General features: G+C 45.7%; 2 protein-coding genes across 7 annotated transcripts in view; one reads left to right on the top strand and one right to left on the bottom strand.

The window, feature by feature from the left end:
- Positions 1 to 1,768, top strand: part of dmd (dystrophin) — a 171,962-nt gene extending 170,194 nt beyond the window's left edge. For all 6 annotated transcript variants that reach the window (XM_034289748.1, XM_034289749.1, XM_029116727.2 and 3 more), the window contains one exon: positions 112 to 1,768. In XM_034289748.1, coding sequence (XP_034145639.1) covers positions 112 to 209 — 98 coding nt within the window. In that variant the 3' untranslated portion in view covers positions 210 to 1,768. The remainder of the gene's footprint in view (positions 1 to 111) is intronic.
- Positions 660 to 22,978, bottom strand: spag17 (sperm associated antigen 17). The gene is made up of 46 exons (XM_010891120.5): positions 22,771 to 22,978; positions 22,431 to 22,571; positions 22,288 to 22,347; positions 21,831 to 21,962; positions 21,424 to 21,601; positions 21,027 to 21,191; positions 20,623 to 20,795; positions 20,251 to 20,412; positions 20,041 to 20,116; positions 19,788 to 19,906; positions 19,321 to 19,458; positions 18,620 to 18,733; positions 18,378 to 18,525; positions 16,016 to 16,165; positions 14,634 to 14,770; positions 14,241 to 14,395; positions 13,923 to 14,095; positions 13,102 to 13,175; positions 12,576 to 12,818; positions 12,330 to 12,444; positions 12,034 to 12,237; positions 11,840 to 11,955; positions 11,544 to 11,655; positions 11,278 to 11,447; positions 10,063 to 10,195; positions 9,661 to 9,878; positions 9,275 to 9,422; positions 8,963 to 9,120; positions 8,601 to 8,804; positions 7,873 to 8,009; positions 7,578 to 7,708; positions 7,347 to 7,480; positions 6,998 to 7,180; positions 6,572 to 6,685; positions 6,372 to 6,408; positions 6,166 to 6,247; positions 5,497 to 5,550; positions 4,846 to 4,951; positions 4,675 to 4,768; positions 4,429 to 4,527; positions 4,018 to 4,175; positions 3,161 to 3,342; positions 2,967 to 3,027; positions 2,533 to 2,680; positions 2,251 to 2,400; positions 660 to 1,991 (listed from the first exon to the last, which is right to left on the bottom strand). The coding sequence occupies exons 1-46, from the start codon at positions 22,873 to 22,875 to the stop codon at positions 1,978 to 1,980; spliced, it is 6,105 nt and encodes a 2,034-aa protein (XP_010889422.4). The 5' UTR covers positions 22,876 to 22,978; the 3' UTR covers positions 660 to 1,977.
- Between the last annotated feature and the right edge of the window lie 64 nt (positions 22,979 to 23,042).

The raw sequence follows: 23,042 nt of genomic DNA on the forward strand, positions 1-23,042 counted from the left end.
CGTGTGGGATTTTGTACGTTTTTGATGTGGGTGAGGTGTTTCTATACATGTTCACGTGTCTGCCTGTGACTCCGCCTGACGGTCTCTACTGTCCCTTCCCCCCGTTCCCAGGACTGAGTGTAGGGAGCCTGTTTCACATGGCAGATGACCTGGGTCGAGCTATGGAGTCATTGGTCAGCGTGATGACTGAAGAACAGAGCGACGAGTAGCAGGAGACAAGGGCCTGCCCCTTACCCCACTTCCAGCCAACCCTGCATGCTTTTCTAGTATAAAAAAAAGAAAACTGGATTGGACATGTTTACAAAGACAAAAATACATCTATTTTTGTGAAGGATCACCGTTACAAAACTTGTAGATTTCAGTAGTTTCTTAAAAGTCTTGAACATTGTTTTATTAACAAAAGGCAGGTTTTTAAACTTCTATGCAATTGTATAAAAAAAAAGAGAAAAGGTTGTGTGTAAAATCTTGTGAACGTGTTTGCCATTTCTTTGTATGGAGTGCATTTCAGAACATTTATATCCAAATGAAAGATTGTACACATAAGGGTGCTTTATATTACAAAACATTTATTATAACAACAAAATATTATATACTGTAAAGGCAATGCAGTCGCCCTGTACCCTTTCAGCATAGACTGACTGACACTGTATGTTTGCATGTGTGTGTGTGTGTGTGTGCGTGCGTGTGTGTGTGTATTGGTACGTGAGGACGTGTGTTACCGTGGGGTATGTGGAGGTATCTTATTTCCACATTGCTTCATAGCTTTTGCTTTGGGCTGGTCAAACTCATTTTTATCAAATCATCCATCTATCCATCCGCAGGTGATTTTAAGGATGTTTTAAGATTTGAATTTAGAGTTTATTTTAGTATGGCCCTGGCCTGCATTCAATGACGCTGTGATAGACTTCTTCATATACTTACATGTAAAGTCCTGATCTGTGATATTTACAGCTGTCACTTTCCCCCAAAATTACGGATTGGGCCTTTACCACTGACAGAAAGTGATATTAATATTGCAAAATCAAGTAATAGTGGTTTATTGTACGATGAAGTCATTTCATTTACACATAATTTGAATTAGAACTACATTTACACTGGTCCTGTGTTTCAAGATAAAACTAGTGAACAATTCTAGAGAGCCCATGAATTTCATTTCTACACTGTTTAAAACCCAACTAAAAAATTGTCTTTTTGTCTTCTGATCCTCCCCAGAAAGACTGTAGAAAAGAGTCTACTGTAGTTGTCTTAAAGAATCCATCCATGTTTTGAAATGGAGTGACTTCCTCCTACCTGAATGCGTTTCAGATACACTGTACTGTCCTCTGTTTCCTGACCATGTTGGATATGAAACACGCCAGACATTAAGCAAACTAAATCAGTGTGCACTACTGTATCCATCCTGGACATTACTGTAGTTGATTTCCTGCTACGGTGCATTCGTTACGTTTTATTTCTGTTGTGTTTGGTTGAATTTTCTGTGTGGATTTGCATCGACAGGAGTGTAATCAATGTGTTTTAACAATAGTACCCAGGCTAAGTCCAACCAGTTTATGGTTTTGATCTCCATTTGTATGACCACTTCTTTTTTTTTTGCGCCACAGTAACGGTAGTTACCGGCAGCATGTTCAACACACTGTTTTTGTTGCATTAGCCATCTCTTTAAATAACTCATTTTTCCACTACATATCAAATTCCACCAAATATATGCCTTACTCCTGTATAATAAATGCTTTACTGTGTATATCAATAAAGCACGCAGTTTGGTTGACTGGGGGCCTCTTGTTGTTTGGTTTGGCGTCTCTAAAGTCGCTTTAACTCACAGGAAAAACAAGGAACATAATTTCACTGTTTTTTTTATCCTAAAATGAATTCTAATCACCAACCTTTCCACAAAGCAATTTCTAACACAGCCCTTAGTAACACTAGTGTGCAGTGATCTTTTTCTCAGATAGTTTGGGTTGTACGTCAACCGGTGTCTCAGCCAAGTTTTCCTGGAAGTAAAAAGAAAGACCTTTAAGTGGTAGAGAATAATCTCTCTCTCTCTCTCTCTCTCTCTATATATATATATCTCTATGTATCTCTCTATATATATACACACAGTATATAATATCTTCAGAAATATGATACAGTGACGTGTCTATAATGCTGTGACAGTCCGCTGAGCCACTAGCCATGCCTATTTGCACGTTTCAGTGGTTAATTCACACAGTAAATTATCCTGCACACAACGTCACCATATTGACCCCTCACCTGTGGTGGGGATTAGTGGTCTGTAAGGCAGGACCACTCCGCGTCTGACTGGGGGGTTGGAGGAGATGAGGCGGACCTTTGACACCCCCATCTGGGCCCCGTTGGTATGGTCCCTGGTCCTGCTGTCATACAGCCGCTCAGGGAGGATGGGTGAGAACGCTTGTTAAGGTGGGGACCATTGCTGCTTTGACTTGAGAGAAACATGACCATAGGTAATAGTCTGACCGTCTGTAGAACGTCCACGGGCCACAAAGCAAACAGAAGTGAAAACCATGAGGATATTGGCTGAGACGGGCAGGTAGAGGATCTCGCTCTCCGTCCGAATGTGTATTTGGTGTGAGACGTAGGCCTCTCCCTCGGCTGGCTCCTCCAGGTCGGTGGCCATGGCGTACAGCTCCACCTGCAGCTCCGTCTTCATTCCAGCAGCCACCTGCGACAGGGGTCAATCCCGTTTTCTTGATGCCCAGATTAAAACTTAATGCAGCTGATGGGCGGATTTTGAGGGTAACGTTCACAGAGATGACTGTACGCTGTAAATGCTGCAGATTTCGGTTCAGTGGGAAATAGCCCTTTTAGGCAAACTACCTTTCAGATAGAATCCAGGTCAAAATAGGTGAACTGAAAAAATCCTCTAACAAAGCAAAAGGGAAACAATTTAATGAAAGATTTGCATAAAGCTCACTACGGAACAGAGTGAATAGTTCATCAGAACTTACAGGTCCTGGGCTGTAGATCACCCTAAGGCCGGTACCAGGGCTCGGCTGTTTTACGCTGAACCTACAGTGCCACAACACAGAAGGAAACGTAAAGACAGACAAGCGCGTGGCTGCCGGTGCCATGAGGATCCGTTTTTAAGAAGACATTAGTCGGACGGGCCCAGAGGCATTTCAGAGTGGAGGTGTTGACTGACCTGCAGGTGTCGAAGCCAACGTTCTTCATCAGCACTGTGACGCTGTAGGTGCAGCCCTCCTTCAGTGCTCCAAACTGCACCTCCACGGGAAGGAGTTCGAACCCCCGAGGGAGTCGCTTCTGGCCTCCCGTCACAGACACAGTCTTCACCTTCCTCCTCACGGGCTCCTCTACACGCAAGAACTGACACCAACCTCTGTCACCTCTCGGACTTAAAGGGGCAGTTGGGGGAGTTGTTTTTGCGATTCAGCCACGTATAAAATGTAGTCATTTCCCCACTGTCGGATGAACTTGTTGATCCCATTTCATGTAGTTTTGTGAGCTAATGACAAGTCTATATAAACAGCTTATACTGCATGTTATGTGTTCCTATAAATGTAAAATGGTTCATCTGACTCTAAGGAAGTAAAAAGGCCCAGTGAGTCTGAATCTGTTTAAGGCTGTAGCTCAGTAGGATGTACGGTGCATCACAACGTCGTCAGCTTCTTCCTTGTTTTGTAATATTAATAAGCATGAATGGAGTGTGAACAGGGATGGCTCCGTGAATTAGCATAAACCAAGATCAAAGGACACGCGTTAGCTCCCAGAGACTTTAGCTGGTCCGGCTGAAACAGCCTTGTGGCGGGCAGAAGGCCTAGTGAGTCACACATTTAGCACACGTCCTCTCTGTCAAATTCCCAGCCCACACCGCATCAACTCACACCTCGTCGGAAACATTTCCTAAATCCACACACGCACTTCCCACGGCGTGGGTGATGAATACTAACGTGGGCATCTGTGTGTGTGTGTGTGTGTGCGTGTGTATGTGCATCACAGCACGGATGGGTGTGTGTGTGCGCGCGTGGGTGTTGTAGTTACCTGCTGGTTGGGTGTACTGCAGGGTTTGGAGCTGAGGATGGAGGACGGCAGCTTGACTCTGTGTGTGCGCGGGTTTCCTGCCACGTTCAGCTGGGCGCTACCGGGCTCTACGTCACCACGGCGCCGCCTGTCAGTGGAGACCGCATGGAAACTGTCCCCTACAGCAACACACACAGACATGCGCGCGCGCACACACACACACGCCAAGTATGCACACATACACACACACAGAAATATATATAAGAGACACGATGGAGATGCCAGGATATGATTAGATGACATAAGATTAGTAACAGATACATAATGAATGGGGAGATAACCTTCAACGCCATATGGTGTTAGAGTTGAGGAAGAGCTTAAAGAGGAGAATAGGGTTGGGTTTAGGAACACGATAAGGGTTTGACCACAGACCTGCAGGCTGAGAGCTAGGGTTGGTGGCTCTCCCGACAGGCCGCGCATCACTTCCTGCTGCGGGAGGGGGTCTCGGATTCAGAGGTCGATGAGGCAAATCTCAAACATACAAAAACAAGTATCATGCAAAACTGAGTCACTTTCTGGACGAGTGGATTCCAATTACATGGTGCCTAAATACAGGTCTGAATAAGGTCTAACTACACCACTGATATGGTTAGAAATATACCACGGGCCAGTTGTTACCTGTCTCTTCAGGGGCATCTTTGATGAAGCTCCGGGTGTCCGTCGTCTTAGGGAAGGGAGGAAGGCTCTGAGACAAAGCTCTCATATCTGGGACCTGACAGGAAAGGAGTCGTTAAGTACAGACGGAATACTGACAGCGGAGTTCACCTTCGGCCGTGACATTTGTGATACCTCCCCCGAAGACTCAAAGCCTGGCCCGTTCTCTGAGTGGAAGTATGGCGGAATGATGACGTTCCTGAGAGCATGTCTGTACAGCTTCGCCTGTTCAAGATCCCGTCTGAACAGCAGAATCATTATGACAGGGATAAGGAAAACAAAACAAGACACAAACAATGAAAACCCAAACACCGTTAGCCTGTATAGCATTATCATTCCTAATTCTGTAAAAATATAGTTAGCCTGTATAGCATTATCATTCCTAATTCTGTAAAATACTGTTAGCCTGTATATCATTATCATTCCTAATTCTGTAAAATACTGTTAGCCTGTATAGCATTATCATTCCTAATTCTGTAAAATACTGTTAGCCTGTATAACATTATCATTCCTAATTCTGTAAAAATATCAGTAGCCAGTATAGTATTATCATTCCTAATTCTGTAAAATACTGTTAGTCTGTATATTGTTATCATTCCTAATTCTGTAAAATACTGTTAGCCTGTATAGCATTATTATTCCTAATTCTGTAAAATATTGTTAGCCTGTATAGCATTATCATTCCTAATTCTGTAAAATACTGTTAGCCTGTATATCATTATCATTCCTAATTCTGTAAATTGCTCGGGATGAGAGCGTCTGCTAAATGACTAAAAGTGTAGTTACCGGTGTTGCTCCATCCTGCTTTTCCACCTAGACTCTGATAGTCCATCACTGCCTCTGTATTGAAGGGGAGTGTATAATGTTTAGAAAACGGGAATGGTCAAACACTGGAAAGGTTCAGGTTCATAGCTCATCCGTGTCCATTGGCACAGAGATAAGAGTGCAAGGCTACTGTGTGATACCGCTGCAAGAGGTTCTGGCCTACAGACTGGGGTGAAAAAAAACGAGGAGTGCTCTCCAGTCACATGATCACCCCACTGAAATTGCCAAGCTCCTAGAAAATCACACCGCTTTTAATGAGGGATCTCACCTTGTCTAAAAGTGACCTCACCCTGTCTGAGACAGATCACCACCATGCCCAGTCAAAATGGGGTTCAGGTGGACAGCAGGTCATTTAGGGAGAAAGACGCAGAGCTTGGTCGGTTTCAGGAAGACAGAGTTGGTTGTCAGTCTAAATTTGTCTTCTTAACCAATTACTGGTTTGGGAAGTGGGACATTTCAGATGGATGACCAGGTGAAACTCACCCGATTCAGTAAAAAAAAAAAAATAGTTTTTGATCCATTGTACAAAGCCCTTTCTTTGACTGCTTTGTTTGTGAACTAACATTCATTACAGTTCTCAAATATAATTCTAGGATCAGATCCAAGAAGAGGCTGGTAATTCTAACCCACCTGCGGATGTCTTTCTCGGAGACAGAAGCCTCTGTTTGCAGGGCTGGCGGCGTCAGAGCATGGATGTACAGAGCGGCAACATCTGTGGAGCAGCAGACAAAAGAAACAAACAAAGTTGCCAGCGAGGCATAAAGGGAAGGCTTTGCTGTCCCGCTATCCCACAGTTCCCCCAAGCAACCTCTAAGGCTTGGCAGAACCAAACTCACCGGGGCTCTTCTCTGAAGCGGTGCTGGGGCGTTCTGACTGAGAAGGCAGAAGATGTGAAAATAGTCCAAATTGAACTGATTCGACACAGCTGTGACTCATGCATAACTAAAGTGATTTGATTACCATGTATGTATGTGTGTGTGTGTGTGTGTGATGGTGTGTGTGTGTGTGTGTGTGTGTGTGGTGTGTCGGTACAGACCAGGACCAGCTTAAGCAGGTCGACAGCACGGAGCTTCTCCTCCTCAGAACGGGGGTCTTTCAGCTGCATCTCCTCCGACAGGCTCTCCCTGCGCATCACTTGCTCCATGTACTCCTGGACAACATGATAAATCTTGTTATATTGTCGTTACTGTGTCACATCTGTGTTTAATATTGCCTCTTACAATGCAAAGGGTTGTGGGTTCGATCCCCACAGGGGGCAAGTACGGAGAAGGAAAATAATGGCACTCACTACTATTAGTAGCTAAAATTGGACAAAATTGGACAAAATTGCTTCAAAATGAATAACGAAAAAGATTTCTCTTCAGGAAACATATTCGGAAATGGTTTTGAAAAGATTTTTGAGGAGAGAATTCCCAAACGGTCAGGTAACATCCCATCTGACATGGACAGAGATATGGGGAACCTTGAGGCGCGTGTCCAGGGTGCTGCGGAGCTGCCCGCTGACTGGACGGTACTGGAGCAGCTGCCGGACCTCCAGGACGTCGGGACAACAAGGCACCGCCCGGCCGCCCTCAGAACCAGGCTTCTCTTTCAGGGTCAGACCCCGGCCCAGAGTGGTCCCGAACGGGGGGCCCGGCGTCTTCCTCTAGGAACGTCAATGTGGGAGGGGCAGGGTTGTGCATTTAACATTTACTTTCAATTAAAGCAAACTCTGAAACTTGCATGGTTGAATGATACTTAATGTTAAAAAGATAGAGAGATTCTCGTGCATTTTTTCAAAGATTCCGTCTTTTTCTTGTAACTAATAGTACCTCCACAGAGGGGAAGTTCTCCCAGTTCCTGGATTTAAGGTTGGCAGGCATGATGTCCTTGTTCTGTTTCTGAATGACCCACCTGGACCACACGTCCTGACGAGCGGGTCTCAGTACCGTTATTCCCAGAACTCCTACAGCACAGGAAGGAGAAACAACATGTCCATGAGGACGGAGAGTATCACGAAGGCAGGTGACAGTCAACAGGACGGCAAAAGAAAGGGAACCTACCGGGTCGATCCGGGAGAGGTTCCTTGAGCAGTGCCACGGTGGGGTCAGCGTAGGCCCGGTCCAGATCCTCCTCTACTGCTCGCGAGTACAGCAGCTCAGTACCAGACCCGTCTTCATGGGCCATGAAGAACCTGCAATCCATTCCGAAGTCCCAGACAGAACACATCCCAGCAGCAGGGCATAGAAAGGAGAACGAGTCACACCATCCCATCACGTGTCGGCAAAACCAGAACACAGGTGGGTAAAAGCTGCCAAACTAGGGGATATTGGAATACATAGTTACACTGAAGTCTACCTGGGCGAGTGGACTTTATCTTCAACATGCTTGGCCAGCTCTCCCTCTGTATCCCCTTCATCCACATCCTCATCCTCATCCACACTGCTGTTCAGAGCACTGGAGATCTCCACAGACGTCTGGCCGTCTCCCATCACCTGCACACAATGGAATTCAACAGGGCCTTTTCAATGAGCCACGATGTTTCCTAATCCACTGCACCAAACAGGTTTTTATAATGAAACCAGCTGGACTGTCGGGTGCATTGTACGCTAATCCCCTGAACACGCTAGGATGGCGAATATAATAATGCATTCAGTGACTGTAGGACAAATAACACCTTATAGCAGTACACCATGCTTTACATACAGCAGGAGTAAGAGATGGATTTATCTAGCATAACATTATTTATAATAGCAAATAGTTTAAATTGAATAGGTTTAGTACTGCGAATACAGTTTGTCTGAAAATGAACTTTTTATTTACATGGTACTTAATCAGGTCAGTTATCAGTTTTTAAGACAACTGACCAAAGGCATGCAAATGCAGGAGTACAAGATCACACACAGAACACCATGAATTACGTCAAAATTTTTTAGAATAAACACTGCATTCAAGGTAACAAACAGCAGACATTTTGACACATCTCCGGACGGTAAACGCCTTGTGACAAATGAACGGCGACTTTGATTTCAGGTGTAATAGGGGCCAGGGGTTTACAGCGCCACCATCTGAGGCCGACAACACACCTGGAAGTGGTTTCCGTGGTGGTCCGTGACCTCACACAGCTTGTCCGCCGCCGTGGTAACGGCGTGTTTCATCACGTAGCAGCCGGGCCACTCCCTCGAGCTCCAGCCGGCTGGGCCCGGTTCTGGGCTGCCCTCTGGTTCTGACGCGTACATGGTACTCCCGTCCGGGTTGATCCACAGCAAGCCCACACTGGAAGGGTACACCTGGAGCGAAACACGGGGACGTGGCCCGTTCACTTTCCAACCCATTGTAGTTCATTCAGACTGGGTTTTCCCTCCACATTTCCATTTGACATTTTAAGGAGTTGAGGCGAGAGGCTGCCTTTTGAGATGCGTCCGTAAGTCCATACAAAGTGTCTTACATGGTAGGCTCCGGCCCGGGTGGCGGTGACCACGGTACTGTCCCCAAAGAACACGCTGCATGTCCTGCCTTCGGTGAACATGGCTACTGTGGCAAAGCCCGGCCGTTCCACCGTGACGACCTTCTCCATGCGACACACAGAGCTGCTGGGCCTACGTGCTGGTAACACAACATAAATATTATCACCACACACAGTCCTTTCTACACACTTTTTACAGGAAGCACAGACTACTAATGTCACATCTGACTTTGAGCCTCTGGGTTAAGGGTTGAAGGTCAGGGCTTTGGGTTGATTTGACTGGGCGTTGGGTACCCGTGTTAAGACATTCCAGGGACCAGCCACGGCGGGCCTCTCTCTCCTGGTACAGGGTGGTAATCCTGGTCCCGTCTGCATGGTCCACAATCACTGTCCCGTCTCGGTCCAACACAGACAACACCTTGTCCTCCCGCGTGATCACAACCTGCACACACAGACGGATGCGACGGGGTAAAACCGGACCACTGGCCTCTGGGCTGCAGCACCAATAACAGAGTTGAAAATATTCCTGCCCTGGGTACATTGGAGGCCTGTAGGTCTTGATCTTAAAATAAAATACTGTTATTACATGTTTTCCGCTCCATATGAAAAATAACTAGTACGTTTACAACTGTGAGCATAAATCATTAAGCCAATAAAAGTCCAAGGTGTTTGTAACATACAGTTTGGCTGACTGGGTCTGTGGCTCTGAATGCCAGGACAGGACTTGGCTCCAAGGTCTGACCCCCTATGGTGGCCACTCTGTAGCCGGAGGGAGTGGTGGTGATCCAACTGGCCCCCTGTCTCCCCTGGGCCTGGCCGGACCTCTGCTGGTCCTCCCTGGGCTCTGGGTCAATCTGGCATGGGTCAGCCCCCATGCTCTGCCTGGAGCTCAGCTTACCTGCTCACAAACACTCCATCATTTCTCAATTCCCTTTGTCAGGCACGACATTACGCATAACTTAAAAGCAAAACCAAATAAACGACACTCGCTTGTTAAAACAATCTTTTTTAAAAGTTCCACTGACGGTACGTTTTTAGAATTTCACAGTCACGGTGGATTCATTGGTTAGAGAGCAGTTTACCCTTCCTGTCTTTGGCCTCTGGTGTCGGTGAGTCCTTCAGCAGCTCCTCATCTTCAGCAGGCAGTTCATGAGGGGGGAACATGACAGGTCTTGAACCTGGACTGGTACTGACAGAACCATCTGCAAACAGCACCTACAGGAACAGACCACAGCCAAACAAAAAGAGGGTTAAAAACACTGTGTGTGTGTGTGTGTGTGTGTGTGTTTGATTCATGTCTAATAATAAAAGATAAAAGTAAAAAAAAAACTGAAGGTTTTTATCCAGTAAAATGGCTATTTCGAATCTCGGTCACTTTTAGGTTTAGGCATAAGGGGTTAGGATAAATGTAGGCATTCATTTGATTAAGGTAAGATTAAAGACAGGGGATAGGGAACATGGATACATTTTGTGGTCCCCACCAGGATAGAAAAATAAACACTTGGACAAAACTGTGTGCTCATTAGTTTGAATGTGTACAGTATGTTCGAAGGATATAATATTTACATTTCCTTCAGAGTAAAACGGAAGGATATTATAATGAGTTAGATCTGAGTTATAGATTAGATTTTAATTTCGCAATCCACTGTGAATGAATGCCTACAGTATATATATATATACACATCACAATTCACTGCCTGATGATCATCAAAGGAAAATATGTGATAAAAATAGTCTGCAAGTCTGTAAATGAACAAATACACTTCTCCCAAGGATTCTGTTAAAATATTTCATCCATTTAATGAATCCCTATATGGATCTTAACCAAGTCCTTTAAACAAGCAGGATTTACTGGAGTATAACCACCCTCTATGAACAAGATGATTGTGACTCCCTTAATGCAGATATCACTCTCTGAGAAAGTCAAGATACAGTTAAAACCTTAGAGAGTGGTTAAAACCCAGGCCAGACAGAATCCCCAGGGCACTCTATAAGAAGATCAGCTATTCGCTCTCATTATCTCTGAACAAAATGCTTTCTCAGGCCAGGAATGACGGAGCGCTGCCATTTATTCTGGATGAGGCTTTTATAGCAGTATGAAAGCCAAAACACCGCTTGTTGGTGGGCAAACAAGTCTATTCAGATCAGACAATTTCATCCCCGATGGAAAGCTGCGCACCAATCACAGGATTCTCTTTAATATACTGCATTGTCTGAGTGAGAGTCCAGCTGAGGGGCGGATTAGCCCCGTTGTGTGCGGCCACACGTGGGGTTTCCCTGTGTCTTTTCAGGGGTACCTGTATAGATCCATCTCTCATGCACTTGACCACGGAGCCCTCGGCCGTGATGACCCTGGAAAGCTCCCCGTTGAGGGAGGGTTCACTGAGGCGGTTCCCTCCGCCGTCGCCGCCGCGGTGCAGCGGGAAACTCTGCCTCACCATCACGTCGCGCTCCGCCGATTCACCGCCTACGGGACACAGGTGCAGCAGTGCCAACGGACAGACAGTGTTCACACTGTAAAACAAACCCGGATGTTAACGAAGATCCAAGCAGGCGCACTGACCAGCGGTGTCGTCACGGAGGAACTGCAGCAGAAGGCCACTGGGTGTGGAGATGCTGAGCGCCTGGAACGGAGCGTTGCCTGGTAACGCGACAGGACTCTCACGGACTCGGGTCTGAGCAGGACCACAGAAGGACAGAAAATACAGGGAAGTAAAAATAGTAGTTCCTTTTGAAAGAGAAATATGGTTTGGTTTTATAAGACAATAAAGCTTTAAAAATAAAGTGGCTCATCATTTGATGCGAACAAAAGCGAAATCCTTAGAGTGTCTGGACGGAAAAGTACGTGCTAACGCTAACCTCTGTGTTCGTTAGGGTCTCGTGGGTCTCTCTGGGTGGCTGGGCATCTCCGGGGCCCTGGGAGGATTGGGGCTTCTTCCGGAGGAGGTCAGAGGGGACGGTGGAGAGGCTGGAACCTGTGGCGACGTCCAGATCAGATCCCTGACCGGCCTCCATGTCAACTAATTAAAAGCGCGACAAACGGGTTCACTCACCGTGTTCTCCGGTTGGTCCGTAGTGACTGTAGGAGAGGTGCATGCCGTCATCCAGCACAGCCGAGAAAGAGCCCAGCCTCATGCACCCACTGCCCGCACACTGCGTCTCCTTCGGCCTGTCATCCAGGACTCTGATCGGCTGAGTGATATGGGTGCAGAAATGGTGCTTGTCCTTTGTCACACTCACTTTGAGGAGTGTCGGCCCTGGAAACCCAAGACATTTAGACAATGACCACGTGAAGGGGGGAAGGTGCGCGTCCTGACGTCGGTCCGGAAGCGGCGGCTTGTGTATTCACCCTGGACGAAGTGGATGGTCTCCACCTGGATGCGGCCGCCATCAGAAGGGTGTAGGGACTCGACCTGGCCTGAGACCTGGATGAGCTGCCCATCGACGCCGTAGCCTGTGAATCCCTGCACAACAAGCCCTGACTGCCTTACTCACGTCATCCTACATCTCTTAAGTAAGACATGTTACGGAGACAACGGAGACATTGTGATCTCTCACACTAGACTAGTTGTCAACCGGTTGGTACTGTACTTACAGCGAAGGCTTCACTGGGCGACTGCAAGTCAGTGCTTTCGTCTACGGGGTTATCCAGAACCGGATCGGGTGTTTTTGACACGTCCTCACGACTCTTCCGCATGGACGACGGAGTCTTCTTGTGCTCCCTGGACGAGTCGGCAAGTTCCACCCTTTTTGCCGAGCCTCCTGCCTTCCCCCCTTTGTCCTTCTTGGTTTTCTTCATTTGCTCCTCCTTCAGTCTCTCCTGCTCTATTTTCCATGCCTAGAAGTTTAAAAACAAAAAACTTGCTCTTATATAGAGCAACTTGCAGGTGCAATTAGGATTCAGTGCCTGACTCAAGGACACATTATTATCAGCTTAGAGATTCAAACAAACACACTTTTCAGTTATGGGCCAATTGTTATAACCACGCAGCTATAGTCTGTCCCAATGGTTTTGTTTTACTACTAAGGTTTGAGGAAAAAAACTCTTAGCAATAAAAAACTAACAAATCACACTGTAAAGGTGGGTGGAAGTCAGAGAGAAAGCAAGAGAAAGCACAGACCTTGAGAGAGTCCTCTCTGATGTGTTGGTCTGGAGGGTCCTCCTCTGGGATCATGGGAGACCTCCCCGAAGATGCTTCAGATTCATAGGGAACACATGATAAAGTGCGTGCATGTGTGTGTGTGTGTGTGTGGATAGGCTTCAGAGACCCAACAAAGGTAACTCTGGTACTATAACCACTATAACTAAGTTCTTTGTTGGTTGTAATCTACTGAGTTTACTACAGGATTTCCAGACCCAACCATAAAAATACAGACTGTTCTGAAACGCAAGATGTGTAATCAATAACAGGGGAAGCCTAACTATTGCACAGCAGAAAACATTATCTATATGCAATAATAAAAGCCATTTTAGCACATCCAAAAAACATGATTTGCATGAAAATGTTGAAGAAGTTGGCTGAGCCAAATAGCCAATGGTCAAATAACCTTGTAAATAACAAAAGCCCCTTCCATCTTTAGCCAGCAAGAACAGGGATAGCTAATGCAGAGATCCAAGAATGGTGAGCTGATCATTCTCTAAAGTAATTCTCTCAAGTAAAGTTGGCTTGCTAGATAGGGCCTAGCTTTGAAAAGTAGTGATACGGCATAAACCGCTTTGGTCTGTGAAATCAGAAGAAACAGTAGTAGTCAGCATTTGTTGTCAACAGCGCACAGCACACTCTATGGGGTTGCGGGGCCATGAAAATATTTTCAGCGCTTGTCCTGGGTGTAAGATAGGTTGTGCATTAATGTGCGTCAACGCAAGTGAGTTGTTATGCAATATTCATGGCTTGACTGCGGCCTGGGTATGAAAAACATTGAAACTCTGATACAGACTTACTTGCGACTGTGCCCTTCTTGACAGCCGAGTCTGTCCTGTCTTTCTCTGAGTAGTCCAAAGGCGTGGCTCCTCTCAGATTACCCAACACGCTCTTGGCCTGCAGAAATTGCCATTTGGCCTCCTCCTCTCTTGTCCAATCAGAGATGGACTCTGCCACATGCTCTAGGTACATCCTGACATCATCAAAAGCATGTTAGAAAGAACTTACATTTGAATCAATCCAGTATCCTGGAAAAACACAAAATGGTTCAGGAGTAAATTGGGAACAACTGCTGAGAACATTTGAACAGAAAACTACAAAAGAGGTTATTTCTGCACCTAAACCCGACGTCGGTGTGAAGAGACACCTCCCACAGTTCTTTGCACTGTCTCTGAGAGTTCATGGGATTGTGACAGACGAGAAACAAAGTGTTGTCCTGACTACCACAGAAGGAGTCCATGCATTCATAGGACTGAGAGGCAGTCTGAAGAATCTAAAGCAAGACACAAAGAGCAGTTACAAAATGCACTTGTCAGCAGCCCAGTGGAACAACAGTCTAAGCCTCCAATGGACGTGAACTCTAAGCTTCCACAGATTCAAATCCGCCCCACTGCTCTTTGAGTCAGAACTTTCATGTCTATCTTACCCCACGGTCTCTGTCAACAAAGCACGAAATGTCTCGGAAATGATTACGAAAAAACAAATAGAGAAAATGTGCATTTAAACTTGACCTGCGGAAAGACTTTGGAATCGTGGTGCTCTGCGTAGTGCCAGTCCCTGAGCGATCGCAGACGACACTTCTGAATGTCAGTCACAGCCATCACACTGGACAAATTGTGGTCCACTTCACGCCCCTGGAACCACTTAACTGTAGAGGAAATGTAACATTAGCTCACAGGTGTCAAACCGGTTCCACAAAGGGCCGAGTGTCTGCAGGTTTTTGGTTTTTCCTATAAATTGGTTCCTAGTTCATACCTACACAACCAGGTGAGGGTAGAAACTAACCAATCAGTGACCTAATTAACCAATCAAGTACAAGGAGAGAGCGAAAACCTGCAGACACTCGGCCCTCCGTGGAACCGGTTTGACACCTCTGCATTAGCTAATGAAGTGGGTTTCGAAGTAGTCGGTGTCGCAACCCGTAGCTGACATGTCTGAGACAAAGTTGGACACACCGGACCACAACATAACTGATCATCAATAGCCTAGTTACATCTGATTTTGTTGTGTTGCTACAGAATCAGAGCAATGGATACAGCTGATGAGTTTAGTGATGAGTCATGGTACATAAAATTATGTGAAAATACCCTGAGGATTTTGTTTTGGTTTGTACCTATTTGGACACCTGGACGTTTGAGCTAAACTTCAATCACATTCATTGATAAAGGTAATCACACTTTGTTTCACTTTGAACCCATTTATGCAATTAATTAAGGCTACAATGTGAAATTGCATCAAAACAAGTGTAAATCATTTGAAAATAACTAGAAAGTAATTGAGAGGGTCCATTCTTCCATAAAGATAAGAAACTTGGGCTGGTTTGGTCGTACCCATAACACATCAAGCCACAATATAACTTTTCTATCCAAGGCCCTGAGAGAAAAAAAGGGTTCCCATACCCATGATTCTGAGAGGGGTTAAAAAAGCCTTTTTCCAAGCAAGGTACATCATTCCATTGTCCAAAGATCATCTACAAAAATAGAGGAAAGTCTGGACCACTGCCAAGGTAAATAAGACAAGTTGTCCCACCAAATTCAGACCAAGAGCACGGTAGCAACTTGAAGCAGACCATGCCAGCTATCAAAGGGACGACACCAGCCTGTGAAGCTAAGGGTGTACTCATGTTGTTGTTGTTTTAAATTATTGCAATGTATAATCTTTTAGTGTTATTGGTTAAATTAGGTTTACGTTTATCTGTGAATAGTGTGTTAGCGAAGATTACAATCCCATATGTACAAATATTTTCAACTTTTCAGCTAATGTACTTTCCAGATTACTGTACTGATGTCTGTACCTGGTGTTCCATCAGATCAATCAAATGTATTTTATAAAGCCCCTTTTTACATCAGTAGCTGTCATGAAATGCTTTTTCTGTGTCCAAAGTTGCACTTGCCAAAGCAGACCGGATCAACCCAGGGTAGGCAGGCAGGTTGTGGGGAACAAACTGCCATCAGCAGGCCACTCTCGTCCACCTGGGTCAGAGGCATGCTCTCAAACACAAACTGGCTGAACAGTCTCTCTACCTCCGGCCAGCTCAGAAACTCTTTATGGACATACGTGAGAGAAAAAAACACCATACTATTATGCAGGATTCCATTTTAAATCACAGTTAATGAAACCTCATTATGATAAATTATGAAACCTGTACATGGAGTCCGGACCCTCCCTAACGGCACACACATTTAATAACATACAGTGCCTTCAGAAAGTATTCAGACCCCTTCAATTCCTCCACACATTTTGTTTGAATATACATCATTTTACATTATTTAGAAAGGCACACACAAGTCTATATAAGGTCCCACACTTTACGGTGCATGGCAGAGCAAAAACCAAGAACTCTCTGTAGACTTCAGAGAATTGTGTTGAGGCGTAAATCTGGGGAAGGTTATAAAAAATGTCTACAGCACAGAAATTTCCCAGGAGCACAGTGGGCTCTATCATTGTGAAATAGAAGAAGTTTGGAACCACCAAGACTCTCCCTAGAGCTGGCCATCCAGAAAAACTAAGTAACCAGGCAAGACAGGCCTTGATTGGGAGGTGACCAAGAACCCAATGGCCTTTGACAGAGCATCAGAATTTCTCTTCAGGGATAAGCGAACCTGCTACAAGAACCACTGAGGCCGCACTCCATCAATCAGGACTTTATGGAAGAGTTGCTAGACGAAAGCCACTTGAGTAAAAGGCATATGAAACACTGCCTGAAGGACTCTAAGAGCAGGGGGAAAACTAAGACTTGTCTGATGAAAACAAAATTGAACTAGTCCAGAGTGCCAACACTACGGGTGGCAAAAGGAAGTTATTGCTGATCCCCTGGCTAATACCACCACTACAGTGAAGCGTGGTGTTGGGAGCATCATGCTGTGGGGATGCTTCTCAGCAGCGGGGATTGGGAGACTGGTCAGGATTAAGAGAAAAATAAACTGAGCAAAAAATTGAGGTCCTTGAGGAAACCTAATGCAGAGCGCACAGATGCTCAGGGTGGGGCCAAGATTCACCTTTCAGCACTACATCGACCTGAAACACATAGCCAATTAAATGCTGGAGTGGCTTCAAGACCAGTCTGTGAATATCCTTGAGTGGTCCAACCAAAGCCTGGACTTGAACCACATTGAACATCCATAGGGAAACCTGAAGATCACAGTTCACAGACGCTCCCCATCAAATCTGACAGAGCTTGAGAGTATCTACAAAGAAGAATGGGAGAAACGGCCCAAACTAAGGTTTGCAAAGCTGGTAGAGACATACCCAAGAACACTCAAAGCAGTGATCACTGCCATAGGCAAAGTACAAAGTACTAAATAAAGGGTCTGTATATGTGGCATTTACATTTAAAAATGTTAACAAATTTCTCAAAACACATTTCTTTTTGAATTGTCTTTATGGGGTATTGTGTGTAGATTAATGGTAAAAAAACAACAACATTTAATCAAATCAAACTTATAAATTTAGTCTATAACACAACAAAATGTGGAGAAAGTGAAGGGGTCTGAAGATTTCCCACAGGCAATGTATGTCATTTAGCAGACGTTTTATTCAAAAGCAACTTAAATACACATGTGCATATATTTTATGCCTGTGGCCCCAGAAAACAAACCCACGATGCTGAGAGGTAGCTATTTTCTTCTCCAACCAAGGTGATAATTTAACAGCATCTCACCATCTGGTTGTTTTCAGTGGACTGGTGCTTTGCAATTACCCAGAGCATGAATGCAGGTTAGGCTGTAACAATAACCCATCAGAGCCACCATGCATCAAGTCATCTGGTTATCACGGTTAATTAGCCTGCATAAAATTCCACTATAAAAACACAGAAATGTAACTGTGTGTTGGTGTGAGTTGGAGTGTTGTGTGTTGGTGTGTACTGTGTTGCAGTGTTGTGTGTTGGCATGTTGTGTGTTGGCGTTTAGTGTGTTGGCATGTTGTGTGTTAGCGTGTTGTGTGTTGGCTTGCTGTGTGTTTGCATGTTGTGTGTTGGTGTGTTGTGTGTTGGCTTGCTGTGTGTTGGCATGTTGTGTGTTGGTGTGTTTGGTGTTGGCATGTTGTGTGTTGGCGTGTTGTGTGTTGGCGTGTTGTGTGTTGGCTTGCTGTGTGTTGGCATGTTGTGTGTTGGTGTGTTCGGTGTTGGCATGTTGTGGGTCTGGGTGTTGTGGGTTGGAGTCTTGTGTGTTGGCGTGTATTTTCTTTCGATGCCTACAGCATTCTTTGCCTGGTGGTGCAGACTGTGTGTTTCTGTGGGTGTTTTGTGAGCTCACCGTCAGTGCAGTAGTGTGTGAGTTCCTGGATGCGGGCCAGTCTGGATGCGTTTCCACTCAGGGGGCGGACGGAGCGAAGAAGATTCCACACTCGAGTGTTTCTCATCATCTCCGCCTCACTCGTCACCGCATCAAAGCTGTTGTGGACCTGAAATACAACACACACACACACGCTACAGCTGCTACATCTCCTGCTGATTTGTGTATTCGTGTGTGTATCGGTGTGTGTCCGCGCATCATACCGGCAGGTGATGCAGTCTCAAGGCTCTCTCGTCGTGACAGCTGATAAGTAGAGGTCTCTGACACTCAGTGACCTGCTGGGACCTCTCCACAGCACCAAAAGTCTCCCTGATTGTCTATCGGTAAACACACGTTACGCAAGTAAATGTCGTCAGAAGAAAGGTGATGAACAGTAGCCGCACATGAGTGTACAGTTTGCTCTTGTGTCTGTTTGTGTGGCATCGGTATACGTGTGTTCACATTTGTTATGTAACAAGTGTGTTTGGACAGTAAGTATGTACAGACGCGGGACAAATTAGGGGAAAAAACTGAATTAAGGAGTGGAAGAATATAAATGCAGATGTTTCCATAGAGGTGTTCACTCCATTATACAATCAAGCAATTAACATCCTATCATGTGGCATGTATACAAATGCTGATCAGGCCCAGTTGACCTTGATTATGGATCAATAAGTTTAAAAGCCAAAGGCACTTTTCGGGTTGAACATTTCGTGATGAAATAAAAAAAGGTAATGCTTCAGATTATCATAGTTAGGCAACCCTGCTCCTGGAGTGCCTTAGACATTACAGTCTTTTGACCCAACAAGATATCACTCCTGACTAGCTGAGGTAACTGATCCGTCCAAATTCATTGGTTAAATGAAAACCATGAAATGCCTGCAACAATCCAGATCCCGAGCTCCCAAACCTGTGATTAATGTACCTTCTTCTCATGGTCGGAGCGAGGCAGAGACATGAAGGCTGAGAGCATGTAGTCCACCAGGCTTTTCTCCAGGCCAAACACACCCTTCTCCGATCCTGCTGCAGACAGGGGAGCGATGTCCTGCTCAGTGGCCACTACCTAAACACACACAGTGAGTCAACTAAAGAAGTGTACCCATTCATGATGCCTGCGAGACTTCGTCCACGACTTGTCAAAAGACTTAGGGGACATACAACACAATACTCCCACAGTGGCAAACTATTCAAAAAGTAATCCAGCAAGTCACATTTCAAAGTTGCTTTGCTACATATTTTAGTACAGACAGGCAAAACATTAGCTGACAATCACGATGCTTCTAAGAGGCTGACGTTATGTAGAATCTGAACAGATGAAGGTTGAACTGCTTCCCTGACCGAATAAGGTTGTTGTGCGGACTCATGGGCCCACCATGCAGAACCGGACGGTACCTGGTCCAACATGCAGTGAAGTATGAGGGGAACCGACGAGGCTTCGGGGGGGATCTGGTCCAACAGGTCCTTGTAGTAGCGCATATCTACATCAGTGGTCAGCGCATCCGTTTCAGGCTCTGTTACCGGGACAACGGGTCCAACATTCCAACACTTGTGTTAACACGAAAAACAATGAACTGCGATGCGCACGGATTAAAACGCATCGCTCAGTTTATGGCGACCATTCAGTAAATCGGTTGGTGTAGATTACCTGTCGCTGCAGTTGTCTCCTCGTGAGCCTGCCTCTTCCTAGGCCCAGGTGTCCGTGGTGTTGGTGTTTGAACAGTCTGAAAAAGGCAGAAAATACCCCTCAACGTGTACAGTAAGCACATTCTGGAAACTTAGCATTGCTCCCTTCCCACAGTGAGTTGATCCAGTGTGTATGTTCACGTGTTGAAGTGTGCATGTGTGCGGGAGGTACCTCTGCTGGGTTTTCCTGGGTGTTGCAAGCCTCAGCCCTGGTGACAGAGGGGACCTGGACTAGTCGCGTGTTGTTGAGGTAGTGCTGGTGTTGTCTTCTCCAGTCCAGACTGTCATAGATCAGACATGCCACCTCCTCAAACAGTCCTGTCCCAATCCCAAGCTGAAAAACACACATAAACAGATTATTTTTCCTTTTAGAACACCTGCACTCCACTCTTGCTAGGATTACTGTGTTTATTTAAGCGTATGTTCCAGACTCATGGCTTTTGCGAGAGCATAGAAAACAAAGACAAACACCAGTGGAGGAAGAAAAATATGAGTTGGAAGAAGTAGAAAAAGTAAGATGATAGGAAGAAGACAAGGACATCACCATAGCCTCTGTGTTGCCTTTGTCCTGGGGCATCAGGGTCTCTTTAGTGGTGTGACTGAGACGAGCCACATCACACAGCTTGGAGAAGACCGAGCCCCTGTTCAGCACCCCCTCTAACTGACACCAGAACTGATCCAGCTCACGCTGTCTCCTTTGGCCGACAGCCTCGGACTCTACAAGAACACAATCAGAATGTAGCTACACGGACGCACACTGAAACAAGAGCAATTGATTGATTACACGTGGCGTCCTACAAGAGGAAGGCTAATACATTCTGATTGTATTAGCCTTCCTAATACAATCAGAGATGTCAATATACAAATTTGACACATCTCAAATACGTCCCGATTTTCCTGGAACAATGAGAGAAAAAAGAAAAAAAGACCAGGCCTCCATGGTCTTACCCTCACTGTCCTCCAGGGGTGCCTTTGGCCGGTCTGGTCTTACCGAGGTCAGCTTGATGACATTGGATACGTGGACACCCAGAGTGTCCAGCACATAGACCAGCTGTGCCTGATGGAAGCCCACCACCAGGATATAGTGCTCAGGACCACTGTCCGGCTCGTCATCTGAAGTACACAGTAGAGTCCAGTAAGGTAGGGTGGAGTAGAACAGAATGGAGTACAACGGAATAGTGTAGAACAGATTAGAACAGTGTGGAGTAGAATACAGAACAGAGTATAGTAGAAAAACACAGTGACCCGGCTGAGTTAGTGAGACCCACACAGCTTCCATACCTGGTCCAACCTACATCACCTCCACCCATGTTTCCTACTGAGATCACTGGGACTGTCTGCTCACCTATGTACCTGTGGGTGTCGTCTTTCTCTCCCCTCTTCTTGAGCTTGGTCTCCTTGGCCGGGGCTATGGGTTCTGCAACTTTCTTACCCTTGTCGCCTTTGGCAACGGGCTTGGCACCGGCTCTGTCTTTGGTCGGGGAGACATTGCCAGCCTTGGTCATGTCCTTCTCCTCGGCATCCTGGGAGGGAGGGACATGGACCAAACTGAGTGCTCCGGTTCAAACACAACATCACTTGCGTCCGAAGACCGTTTCAGCTTCAGGAGCCAAAGCCTAGCAATTGACAGGTAGCTAAAACAAGTTGTCAGGTGTCAGAAAGGGTTACTCTTCACAATGAACTACTTTCTGATACAGAAAAGCTGACTATTGCTAGGACGATAAGGAGTCTGATATCTGAGCTCCTTCTCACCCTCATCTCTGTGGCCCTCCTCTGCTGGTCACCGGCCTTCACCCCCAGCAACTGGAACTTGAGCAGTTTACCTAGTAGGTCACAGGGCAGCTCTTCTCCTGCATCCAGCAGGGCTTTGGCTGCTTCCATAACCTACACAACAATATACTCTGTATACAGCAGCTAGATGTAGAAATGTGTATGTAATGTAATGAGTGCAAGCCTCTTTGTTTGAGGCTTCATAAATGTGTGTTTTTATATTAATAGCCTATGAATCACATTTCATTAAATAACGGCTGTAGTTTTGGCCGGTCAGGCAGAGTATGTGTGGTTGACTCTACTCATTGTGTTACATGTTTTTTATTATTATAAATGTAGCTATGTAATATGTCTTCCCTAATACTGGAAGTACCATTACACAAAGTAAAATTCTGGTTATGTGTAAATTGACTTAGTGATTTATACTGTATTTAAATACCTCATAAAACATAGGTGCATCCTTGGTCTTCTTCACTTTTGGGTTTCCCAGTTCATGGATCTGTGAAGCATTTAATTCAGTGGCTGGTTTCATTCTTCACTATTCTTGACTGTGAACAATCAGCTATTGCGGTAGCAACTTACCTTTTCCAGGGTGGCGTCCCAGGTGATTACACTGAACAGTCTCCGCAGGGACTGCTGTACAGCCAGCTGGAGAGCACTGATAAGCTCCTCATCACCCAGCCTCTCTCCAACCACAAGAGAAATGCTGGCCCTCCAAGTCTCCTACCATCATCAGACAGGAATACTCGGTGAATAGCAACAACCTAGCGAGCTGTGTGAACTAAAAATAATTGACAAAGTAACTACTTTTCGCACCTAGTCCCGTTAGGTTTAGTGTTCAACTAACGTTACACAAATAGTACCGTATTAAGATACCTACTGGAGTAACTGGATGTTACAGTAACTACAGTCAGGACTGTACCTCTTCAAATGGTGCTGCAGTGAGTCCCGTTTCCCAAGCCTTGTTTCCAAATGCCGTCGCAGCAGCAGCGGACACTGTCCCACTTCTGACTCTTTTTGGTGGCATTACCCAGGCGCTTTTGGAAAATAAAGTTTACGTTGTACTTTTACGCAGACTAACGTTGATAAAGTAACTGACAGCTTTAGCTTTCGAGCTACGTTAGCCCAGGCTAAATGTGTACATTACACTGACGCTTAGGTTGCCCTTAGCAACGGGTTTAAATGGGAGGGAAC

The sequence above is a fragment of the Esox lucius genome, chromosome 22 (genome assembly GCF_011004845.1).
Source record: "Esox lucius isolate fEsoLuc1 chromosome 22, fEsoLuc1.pri, whole genome shotgun sequence".
Classification (NCBI taxonomy): Eukaryota; Metazoa; Chordata; class Actinopteri; order Esociformes; family Esocidae; genus Esox; species Esox lucius.